The 12,624-nt window shown below is 42.7% G+C and overlaps 1 protein-coding gene across 3 annotated transcripts in view; it reads left to right on the top strand.

Moving 5' to 3' along the window:
* Positions 1 to 12,624, top strand: part of rnpc3 (RNA-binding region (RNP1, RRM) containing 3) — a 39,140-nt gene that overhangs the window by 11,336 nt on the left and 15,180 nt on the right. For all 3 annotated transcript variants that reach the window (XM_061965877.1, XM_072913452.1, XM_061965876.2), the window contains exons 4-10: positions 2,112 to 2,221; positions 2,320 to 2,409; positions 5,094 to 5,205; positions 5,713 to 5,781; positions 5,866 to 6,005; positions 7,918 to 8,043; positions 8,385 to 8,533. In XM_061965877.1, coding sequence (XP_061821861.1) covers positions 2,112 to 2,221; positions 2,320 to 2,409; positions 5,094 to 5,205; positions 5,713 to 5,781; positions 5,866 to 6,005; positions 7,918 to 8,043; positions 8,385 to 8,533 — 796 coding nt within the window. The remainder of the gene's footprint in view (positions 1 to 2,111; positions 2,222 to 2,319; positions 2,410 to 5,093; positions 5,206 to 5,712; positions 5,782 to 5,865; positions 6,006 to 7,917; positions 8,044 to 8,384; positions 8,534 to 12,624) is intronic.

Here is a 12,624-nt window from a genome sequence, read left to right on the forward strand (position 1 = left end):
CCCTTCTTTAGTGAAAAATAAAATGTTTTTTTTTCAAATTCAAGACAAAGTTATGTTTTTGGTAACACTTTAGTATGGGGAACATATTCTAAGTAACAAAGACTTAATTTAGAGTTATTTGGACACTAGAGGAACATATTCTAAGTAATAAAGACTTAATTTAGAGTTATTTGGTTAGGGTTAGAGTTAGAGGGTTAGGGTTATAATTAGGGATGTCCCGATCCGATATTTGGATCGGATCGGCCGCCGATATTTGCAAAAAAATGCGTATCGGTAAGGCATGGGAAAATGCCGATCCAGATCCAGTTTTAAAAAAACTCCGGTCCGTGTTTTCCAATGCACCGATTTAAATAATACATTCCACTTTTCTGCTGCTCCCTAATTTCCGTTCCGCATTTTCCAGCACACCTTCAACACATCCACAGGTCTGTGGATTCTCACGCAGTTGCTTTTAGCTGCTGGCATTACACGACAGGCTCTTCTCACTCTTTTCTGTGTCTCCCTCTCACAGACAGCAAGTGCACCTTCTTACACACGTCACATACTGTCACGTCATACGTCACATACGTATACGCCCTCTCCCAGCAAAGAGCGAGGTAGCAGCATGGCTAACGTTAGCTGTGATGCTAGCGCAGCCGCTAAGGTGAGCGCCTGCTCAAGCGTCCTCTGCGCACGGCAAATCTATGCCACGCACAAAATCAAATAAAAAAATAAGCGCATAACAATTTTCGACACACGGACACGACAGAGAAAACAGTTTTCGTCATCATTGTTCAAATATTGTAACGTCTGTCGAGACGCTTATCTCCATTCGGTGCCACACGCCCACACCATCAAAATGCCGAGGCAAACATTTCCACATCAACACCGTATGAAAAAAATAGTGATTTTTTTTAGTTGTCATTTCCCTCTCTGCATGAAAGTTTAAAAGTAGCATATATTAATGCAGTATGAAGAAGAATGTTTTAATGTAGACACATAGAATCATCATACTGCTGTGATTATATGCATCAAGTGTTCATTCAAGGCTAAGGCAAAATATCGAGATATATATCGTGTATCGCAATATGGCCTTAAAATATCGCAATATTAAAAAAAGGCCATATCGCCCAGCCCTAGTTTCAATGATGCCATTTCTGTTTGTCATGTATAATTTTGTCTATTTTGTGTTTATCCTTGAATAAACAGGTCAGTTTCTTGTTACCAACCATTGTGTATTATTCAAACTCCCCTAATTCAGCTGGCTAGTTGTTATCAAGAGTACTAAAACCCTTTTCAACATGATTCTGACAACTAAGTAGGCTAAATAACTTTAAACTTTAATACATGCTCCGATAGGCCAGTATCGGTCAGTATCGGTATCGGTCAGTATCGGTATCGGATCGGAAGTGCAAAAACAATATCGGTATCGGATCGGAAGTGCAAAAACCTGGATCGGGACATCCCTAGTTATAATAAGGCCATGCCGAATAAGGCATTAATAAGTACTTAATAATGACTAGTTAAGAGCCAATATGTTACTAATTTGCATGTTAATAAGCAACTAATTAATGGTGAATATGTTCCCCATACTAAAGTGTTACCATGTTTTTTTACTAGTGCATAAAATGAAGCGTGCATGAACATCACCTTGTTCAAAGAACAAAACCAACACAGTGCATAAACTCACAACAAATTACACACCTGCAAATCAGTCAGCTGTTGCCGTATCCGTAATACGCTGATAGGGAGAAGTTTGTATTTACACGATGAGTCGGGTGTGTCTTGACCTCCGCCGAACCCCTGAGGCCGACTCACCGAACCCCTAGGGTTCCATGGAACCCAGGTTAAGAACCACTGAACTAGCATATCATGCAAAAGAGCATATTGCAACCATTGAAATACTTTGTATAGTTCAAGACTTACGGTCATTTGAAAACATCACTGCACACCATAATGGCAGCTACACTTTCCATCTTAAAGATCTAAAAAAAAATATTTGGGAATGTCTGGCGGGCCAGATTGAAAGACTTAACGGGCCGCATGTGGCCAGGTCTGCTCTAAGGTCACATGGTATAACCCCCCCCAACAATTACTTAGAGTCACTTGCGCTTATTGTCTTTCTTTTGAAGGCTCTCACGCGCCTCCATCAGTTAGAGATTCTCAACCGGAAGCTCATTGTGGAGTTTGCAAAAGGCCAGGATAATATCACAGTATTAAAGGATCCACCTGTGACAGAAAGGTACGTGACCGCACTGACAACGAAATGTTCCATTGTTCTCAGATTGACATATTTAATATCCCAGTTTGCATCTGTTTTTTTTCCCTTCTTCCTCGCAGTAATAAGCATGACGTAGAAGCCAAGAACAAACAGGAAACGAAGCAGCCTAATGTTCCTCTTATAGAGACCGGCATTGCTCCAAGTCTTGGGTGAGTAATGTTGTCGTTTTGTTGCTTTGTAAGTTCATGTTACGGTTGGGCATGCTTTGCTCAAATAAGAAACATGAATGATTTGTAAAATGTGCGTATGCTCAGTACCCTGCTGGGTAGGTTAACCATCAATCCAGAGCTGATTGTGATTGGTGATCGGGATCAATTTCAAGTCAATCAGCATATTTAGTTGATCAAACAAGGCGGAAATCCCGCTCCCTTTAGACATCTTTGATCCAGTTCTGTTGCAAATATTCTATCTAATATATACAATACTGGCCTTGTTTACTGATATGTAAACAAGGCCTGCTCAGTGACCTTGTGGTTAGAGTGTCTGCCCTGAGATCGGTAGGTCGTGAGTTCAAACCCCGGCCAAAGACCATAAAAATGGGGGTTGGAATTGGTGGTTAAATCACCAAAGTTAGAGATGTCTGATAATATCGGGCTGCCGATAAATACTTTAAAATGTAATATCAGAAATTATCGGTATAGATTTCAAAAAGTAAAATTTATGACGCCGCTGTATGGAGTGGTACACGGACGTAGGGAGAAGTAGAGAGCGCCAATAAACCTTAATGGCACTGCCTTTGCCTGCCGGCCCAATCACATAATACCTACGGCTTTTAACACACACAAGTGAATGCAAGGCATTGTTGGTCAACAGCCATACAGGTCACACTGAGGGTGGCCGTATAAACAACTTTAACACTGTTACAAATATGCGCCACACTGTGAACCCACACCAAACAAGAATGACAAACACATTTCGGGACAACATCCGCACCGTAACACAGCACAAACACAACAGAACAAATACCCAGAACCCCTTGCAGCACTAACTCTTCCGGGACGCTACAATATACACCCCCCGCTGCCCCCCCCCCCACCTCAACCCCACCCCGCCCACCTCAACCTCCTCATGCTCTCTCAGGGAGAGCATGTCCCAAATTCCACGCTGCTGTTTTGAGGCATGTTAAAAAAAATAATGCACTTTGTGACTCCAATAATAAAAAAGGCAGTGCCATGTTGGTATTTTTTTCCATAACTTGAGTTGAATTATTTTGGAAAACCTTGTTACATTGTTTAATGCTTCCAGCGGGGCATCACAACAAAATTAGGCATCATAATGTGTTAATTCCACGACTGTATATATCGGTATCGGTTGATATCGGAATCGGTAATGAAGAGTTGGACAATATCGGAATATCGGATATCGGCAAAAAGGCCATTATTGGACATCTCTAACCAAAATGATTCCTGAGCCCGGCCACCGTTGCTGCTCACTGCTCCCCTCACCGCCAAAGGCATGGAACAAGGGGATGGGTCAAATGCAGATACCATACCATACCATACTATACCAACTTTATTTATAAAGCCCTTTAAAGACAAGCACAGTTGAAAAACAAAGGGCTGTACACCACAAAGAAATAGAGGCAAAGGACAGACTAAACTACAGACTCACAGACTCACTACGCGGCATGGCGTAGTGAGTAGAGCAACCGTGCCAGAAACCTGAGGGTTGCAGGTTCGCTCCCCTACTCTTACCATCCAAAAATCGCTGCCGTTGTGTCCTTGGGCGGGACACTTCACCCTTTGCCCCCGGTGCCACTCACACCGGTGAATTGAATGATGAATGATAGGTGGTGGTCGGAGGGGCCGTTGGCGCAAATTGCAGCCACGCTTCCGTCAGTCTACCCCAGGGCAGCTGTGGCTATGAAAGTAGCTTACCACCACCAGGTGTGAATGTTTGATGGGTTCTACATGTAAAGCGACTTTGGGTACTTAGAAAAGCGCTATATAAATCGCAGTTATTATTATTATTATTATTATTAAAAATAGTCAGATAGTAATTTCACCACACCACACTATCAGTGGTACTTCATCTTTTAACTTTAAACTTGTATCTGTCCCCTATTCACACAATACAACGTTCAGAAGATGATCATATTTCTGTTTCATAACATGAGCAAAAAAAACAGATGACTCAAAATCACATATTTTCATCATCATGATTTTAACGTTTTTTTTTTTAAACAGAAATATAATTACTAGAGGTGGGAATCTTTGACCACCTCACGATTCGATTATAAATCTATTATTATTATTTATGTATATTGATGCAATTTTACATTTATTTTTGTTTCACTATCACTTGCAACTTTTAAAAAAAGTGCATTTGTATTAAGACATTCCCATCACTTTTATTAAATGAATGAAAATGTGTGTGCATAACTGGACATAACATAAAGGAGCTGGTCCGACCTCTTGTCGAGGTGACTCGCTGCAGTCAGCCAAATTTTACAACTGTCTGCATTACTTTATTTACAATAAATACATCGATTATCAATTACTGACGTTACTAATCGATTTTTATAATCATCCATATAAAACCTGGTTAAAAGTCTTCCGTGTGTATAAGTACTTTTTGAGCACATTAAATCATTTTGGCCACAGTCATCGTGATGTGCAATTTAAAACTATCGTCTGGTATCATGTGGATAAGCAATTCATTGCGTTTATGTAAGTCTTTATGTTAATAAGTTGCGATAATTACAAAAACAATTACATTTGTTTGTTACAGCATGTTTGAATGTTATTTGTGTAACATATTTTTTCAAATTCCCATATAATTAATGAAGAACAGGAATTCCATATCGCTTTCTGACAACTGTATTATCTTACAGGTTGAAATATCATCCAAATCCCACTTTGAAATATTTGTACCCGCCTCCTTCAAATATTGTCCTGGCAAACATCGCACATACCCTCATGTGTGTGCCCAAGTTTTATGTTCAAGTAAGTAAAAACTATTTTGTTCAACCTTTCCTATTCCCCAGTTCTGTTGTTAATTTCCCCACATCCCGCACTTTGCCTGCAGTTTAAATTTGACAGTAAATGTGATGATGTGTCATAAAAAAAGAATGTCGTTATGTCATTGCACTCTAAGCTTTGGGAATCGCTATTATAAAAGGAAAATATGAGGCTTCTGAACTGCATCCAACATCCTTTAAAGATCATCCAGCAAAACATTTGCCTTTTTAAATTTCAATTTGCACAGTGTTAATAATAAACGCTGAGTAATGGGTCTAACATTTCCTCGGGAGCTCGGCTGCATGGATTTCCAAAGCTGCTGTTTGGAGCGTTCACATCTTGGTGGTGCTGTTGTAGTGTCACCCTGATCTTACCTTAGCTTTAGTCTCTCTTTGATCCATTTAGAAAGGCGGTGCAATCTCTTTTGATGCGCTCTATGCTATATTTACAAGTACTGAACTGATCATATTTCTTTTATTTTCAAATGTGTAGGTTCTGCATTTAATGAACAAGATGAATTTACCGTGTCCATTTGGACCGGTTACACCAAGACCCCCCTTGGTGAGCTTTTTATGATTAAGAAAGAGGACATTTTTTAAAAGTATTTATTAAGCAACGTCATTATATGCTGTGTTACCTTTGCAGTTTGAGCCCCTGCCTGCTGCCCCTCCCGTCCCCATGCCTCCCCCGTTGCCCCCTGACCTCCCACCGACACCCACTGAAGAGATGGTGTCTGGTGATGAAGAATCCGAGTACGAGAGTGGTGATGACGAAGACAAGGAGAGGTGAGGATTACGTTAGGGCAGGCCTGGGCAATTATTTTGACGTGTCTGGGGGTCGGTATATCTGATTTTTAGGAACACTAATACAAAACCTCACAATAATGTCCGATTGAATGCTAAAAACGTTATGACCGATCGCCTTAAATATCGGAATGCAATTTTAATTTTTTTTTTTTACTGAATGAGACACCCAGAATGTACATGAAAATAAGGAATGTGGGGTTTACAATATTAACTATGAACGATAAAACACTGAATATTGACAACATATGAACGTCACACCCCCTCTTGATTGAAGCGAAACGCAACAAAAAATGCAACAAACAAAGCGAAATATGAACGCGAAGGGTAAAAAAAAAAAAACTTACAATCTCATATATCTGATACATCATTAAGCTTTAGCATTTTCTTGTAAAAACCTCCTTCAGCGTCTGTCCCTGACACCCGCATTTCAGGCCGGCCGCTCTAAAAACGCTCTGTATATGAAAATGTATATCAATACTTTTCGATGCTTTTCGATACTTTTCCAAATTAAGGGAACTACGAAAAAGTGGCTTTATTTTAACAGAACATTTTGCAATACAATAAACATATGTTTCCTATTGCACTCAAAAAACAATTTTAGAAGGTTAAAATATAATTTAAAGGGCATTAAACACATTGTGTTTTCTTGTTGCACTCATAGAACGATTTACAATTTTCCATATTACATATAGTCAGCCATAATCAAGGATTAGAATATAATAAAAACACTTTATTTACATTATTTTAAATGCTTCATGATTTATGGTTGCCAATCCTGGTCTGTGCTTTAGGAAAACACAATTATTAGTAAGTACTAAAAACAAAACTATGGATAAATGTACCCAGTTATAAAGATTTTGTTAAAGATAAAACACAAATTGTAGCAATTTGTTCCCAAATTCAATAATTTTATTTGCACTACTTGACGTTAGCTGGGCGGTCTTAACTCCGCTAATATTTGGCATCCATCTACATATTTTGTATATACATGTGCACAACAGAGGAGCTGTTAACTCATGAGAGTAGCGTACAGTACGTGTGTTTGTGAGAATGTCAATGTGTTGTCTGAGTGACTTCAGTGAGTGAGTGAGCGAGCGAGTACAGAGAGAGAGGAGCACGCGCACTGGGCATTAAAGTGATGCATGGGTCCGGTTGTGTCCTGCAAAACTAATAACTAAAGTAACCAGATTGTCACAAATCGGCGGCCTCGAATTCTGACCGGAAAGCGGATCTTAGCAGACCCATTGCGGGGTAAAGTGAACTGAAGGGAACATCTCCCCTGCGCTCCTCTACTACGGTCTGCACCGGAGCGAACAGCAGGACAGGTGTAGCAACTACAATATTACCGTACATGTCACTCTTTATAACTCCTTGTGCATATCAGAATGCCTATTATTTAAATGTTTACCGAAGTTTAAAGCAAAGGTGGTAATACTAATCGCCACATTTGGCGGGGCGTGTTTTAAAGCAACACTTGAAGCGCGCGGCTTTCTTGTTTTAAGCGTCCCCTTTATCGTTAGTTTTGCCGCCCAAATACCTCCATATTGTGCTTGACGCACCCTCTTTATTAACAAGTAGAATTGTCGTTTTTTGACATTCTTCCCCATCACTGTGTTATTGCTTGTATGCACTTTGTGTGTGCGCTTTGACACACTCGACGTCGACGTTAAATGAAAGAACGGTACCGGTACTTTTCAAAAGCAGTATAGTACCGATTTCAATCAATTAGTATCGCGGTACTTATTAGTACCGGTATATCGAACAACCCTTCATACATACATAACTGAAGTTGTTTGATAGAAGATTTCTTGTAATATCTATTGTATATTTCCCGTTGTGCGTGCATAGCTGACGATCCCTTCTATTGTTCTCCCTCCTTGCTTCATCTCAGGATTGTTCGTCTGATGGGCCTGGTCAACCAGGCATGCAAGAGACCCCTGAGACCCAAAACATCTTCGAAGAGAAAAAAACCCAAGATCAAGGATCTGCTCTTTGCGCCCAAACCGGACTCTCAAAGGTAGTAGGCACTCGTGCATGTCCTCACGCAAGAAACTATTCATCATTATCCAAAAAAAAAAGCCCCAAAACTTTAGGCAATGTGTATTTGTCATAAAAGCAGACTGGTTGGATTTAGGAGGAATGTTTCAGCACTGCACATGCACACACTCCCTTAATGGCACACCACAAAAAACACTATACAAGCAACGGGGCCCGTTGTCTCCCGACCGCATGTGAGCAGACTGGGAATTGGCTCGGTTGACCAAATGAAGAGAACTCCGGTGCAGGAGCCAGGTTTTATTGCTGGTGTTTTAAGACGTGTGTGCTCAGGGAAGTGGCGATTGTCTCTGCTGTCTTCAGCGCTCCAGTCATGCAGCCGTCAGACGTATTTGAGCAGCCTAACCCCGCTGGATCCAAGAAAATAGAATTCCACATTTCGGTTCCGGAGGTGACAGCCAGGGTGGAAGGAAGCACACCTGGTCAAGGGACTCGGTGTGAAGAAAGCCTAGGTAAGGCTTCTTGTTCCTTGTTCTTATTTTGATTCACTTTAATGACTATTATTTTGGCCCAAATTGACTATCAGTATTTCATTTGAATAGAAATTTACCAATATAAAACTGAAAATAGGCAGAAGCTTAAATTGCAGACATTTATTTTGCGTTTTACAAGATGTATTCAGCAACAATTAAATCAAACTGTTTATTTAAGCGTTGTAAGTGGAAAAACAAACAACAACTTTGATTTCATTTCGCTTCCTACTCACGTTTAACAGCTACAACATTAGGTACACCTGCACAGTCTAATCATCCTTTTTCTGTGATGTTATGTAATGAAGCTTCAAATATGGGATACCGTGTTAGCAACAGCTTTCCGAACTACAACCACAATATCCATCCATCCATCTTCTTCCGCTTATCCGAGGTCGGGTCGCGGGGGCAGCAGCCTAAGCAGGGAAGCCCAGACTTCCCTCTCCCCAGCCAGTTCGTCCAGCTCTTCCTGTGGGACCCCGAGGCGTTCCCAGGCCAGCCGGGAGACATAGTCTTCCCAACGTGTCCTGGGTCTTCCCCGCGGCCTTCTACCGGTCGGACGTGCCCTAAACACCTCCCTAGGGAGGTGTTCGGGTGGCATCCTGACCAGATGCCCGAACCACCTCATCTGGCTCCTCTCGATGTGGAGGAGCAGCGGCTTTACTTTGAGCTCCTCCCGGATGGCAGAGCTTCTCACCCTATCTCTAAGGGAGAGCCCCGCCACCCGGCGGAGGAAACTCATTTCGGCCGCTTGTACCCGTGATCTTGTCCTTTCGGTCATAACCCAAAGCTCATGACCATAGGTGAGGATGGGAACGTAGATCGACCGGTAAATTGAGAGCTTTGCCTTCCGGCTCAGCTCCTTCTTCACCACAACGGATCGATACAGCGTCCGCATTACTGAAGACGCCGCACCGATCCGCCTGTCGATCTCACCATCCACTCTTCCCTCACTCGTGAACAAGACTCCGAGGTACTTGAACTCATCCACTTGGGGCAAGATCTCCTCCCCAACCCGGAGATGGCACTCCACCCTTTTCCGGGCGAGGACCATGGACTCGGACTTGGAGGTGCTGATTCTCATCCCAGTCGCTTCACACTTAGCTGCGAACCGAACCAGTGAGAGCTGAAGATCCTGGCCGGATGAAGCCATCAGGACCACATCATTTGCAAAAAGCAGAGACCTAATCCTGCAGCCACCAAACCAGATCCCCTCAACGCCTTGACTGCGCCTAGAAATTCTGTCCATAAAAGTTATGAACAGAATGGGTGACAAAGGGCAGCCTTGGCGGAGTCCAACCCTCACTGGAAACGGGTCCGACTTACTACCGGCAATGCAGACCAAGCTCTGGCACTGATCATACAGGGAGCGGACTGCCACAATCAGACAGTCCGATACCCCATACTCTCTGAGCACTCCCCACAGGACTTCCCGAGGGACACGGTCGAATGCCTACTCCAAGTCCACAAAACACATGTAGACTGGTTGGGCAAACTCCCATGCACCCTCAAGGACCCTGCCGAGAGTATAGAGCTGGTCCACAGTTCCACGACCAGGACGAAAACCACACTGTTTCTCCTGAATCCGAGGTTCGACTATCCAGCGTAGCCTCCTCTCCAGTACACCTGAATAGACCTTACCGGGAAGGCTGAGGAGTGTGATCCCACGATAGTTAGAACACACCCTCCGGTTCCCCTTCTTAAAGAGAGGAACCACCACCCCGGTCTGCCAATCCAGTGGTACCGCCCCCGATGTCCACGCGATGCTGCAGAGCCACCCGAACGCCTCCCTAGGGAGGTGTTTAGGGCACGTCCGACTGGTAGGAGGCCGCGGGGAAGACCCAGGACACGTTGGGAAGACTATGTCTCCCGGCTGGCCTGGGAACGCCTCGGAGTCCCACAGGAAGAGCTGGACGAAGTGGCTGGGGAGAGAGAAGTCTGGGCTTCCCTGCTTAGGCTGCTGCCCCCGCGACGCGACCTCGGATAAGCGGAAGAAGATGGATGGATGGATGGATGTTTATTTAAGCGTTGTAAGTGGAAAAACAAACAACAACTTTGATTTCATCTCGCTTCCTACTCACATTTAACAGCTACAACATTAGGTACACCTGCACAGTCTAATCATCCTTTTTCTGTGATGTTATCTAATGTAGCTTCAAATATGGGATACCGTATTAGCAACAGCTTTCCGAACTACAACCACAATATAAGATAGTTAAATGAAGACTTCTCAGACGACTTTCAATAGGTAGTGTGTGTCTCTAATTATTTTAGAATAATAACTAGATGTGTTTTTATGAACACAAAGACCCTGTTTTGTTGCTTCTGTTGAATCTCTGGGAAGCAGCAGCAACAATAAATCACTGAAAAGGTTTTGCCATTATCAGTGTGACGAAATGTCATGTGGGGACACCGTCTGTGTTACTTGTCAGCGGTGCACTTCTCAACCTTATGTATTTATTTTGACACTTTATCCAGCCGGCTTCACTGTCCCCACTCTTTAGCAAACTCCACAGACGAGTAAAACAAATCTCAAAGTCAAACACGGCACATTTCCTAAAGGCATGGAGGGAAAATAAACATTGACAGGTGGCTTTGGATTAGTCTTGTTTTGTCCGATAAACAAGCCATTTAAATGAGAACGTGAGAGGACGGCAGGAGATAAGCAGCAATACTAACATGTCTCGCTCGAGTAAACCTACTCCAGTTCTCATTCCAGTGCAGGTTTACTACTTGTGATTCCTTGTTACGCAACCCGTGTGCTTTTGTCCTTCATGCCGACAACATCAGATTATTGTTACATACTTTATTTTGATTCCATGCTTAGAACTTTGTGACAAGCGCATCTCCAACCCTGAGAAAGTTCATTATGCATTGGAGATGACCACGGAGCCTCAATAGTCGACCTCCAACTTGTTGGAATTGTAAAGCAAAGTTTCTCATAGGACACAATGAAAATAGTAAGAATCTGTTGCAGAATCACACTGTATCCATCATCATAACAGGAAATATCAGTGTAAAGAATCAGTTAACCCCCGTCTAATTAGCAGTCATTAACTAGTTGCTAACCGAAGCATCGGCTCCTTCTCATGCTGTTAAAGAGGTCAAATCTTGAATTTTTATTTTCATTCTTCAACCACTTCACCTTGGTCTACGTAACATGTAATGTTTTGGTCAAACTTCTGCATAGATCCGGCTTTAAGGACCTTTCTTTAGGCCACTTTCTGGTTGCTTCTAAAAACGGTCCGTCTTTAGAAGCAGTGTTCACAACACAACATCTCAGCTCATATAGCGAGATCAGTGGCTCACAGTGGTTCGTTGTCAGCCCAAGGAGGGAGGAGATGACGCGGTGGACACACACAATGTCCTACGATATGTTGGCTAAGGTTAAACTCCTACCGAGTCTCTCTCTCCAATGCTAAATCCTGGAGGTATACATCTGTATATTAACAATACAATGTTATTGTAGAAGTCGCTTCTCAGCAGTTCCACTGTTAGACACGGCACAGGAGCCAAGCGTGCAGTTTTTAACCAGGTTTTAATGTACATAGATTTTATCAATGTTTTCTCCAGCAGGACGTGACTTTTCAGTCACCTCCGTATCCTCTCTCCCCTCCTGTTCCCGGCCGCTTACTTTTAAAGACAACAGATGATTAGATAACTCGTACCACCTGGGAGATCTAATCACCTGTTCAGCTGTGTCTCGCCGTCAGCACTGCCACGCCCCGATCTGATGGCACTCTGTCCTCAGTACCATGGACAGAGGCGGTGACTTTCGCTCCTGCAAGCAGCGCTGGCCACACGTCCCTCCACAGTTATGTTGTTAATAAAATGTTTGTTAGCATCTTCGTCGCGAATAATGTTATTTTCACGCAGAATTTGAAAGAACGATCAATAGTCTGGCAAATGCATTGTTGAAGGATGTAGCAATACAACTGCATACATTTGCAAATGCTGGTAATATGAGGAAATTATGGACCTCTCCGGTCAAATTTTAAATGGAAAAGTATAATTTGCAGCGATCCTTTTAAGGATTATGACCTCGAAGAGGAAGGGTTTTGGTCAAAGTTTGG

This window comes from Nerophis lumbriciformis, linkage group LG07 (assembly GCF_033978685.3).
Source record: "Nerophis lumbriciformis linkage group LG07, RoL_Nlum_v2.1, whole genome shotgun sequence".
Taxonomy (NCBI): Eukaryota; Metazoa; Chordata; class Actinopteri; order Syngnathiformes; family Syngnathidae; genus Nerophis; species Nerophis lumbriciformis.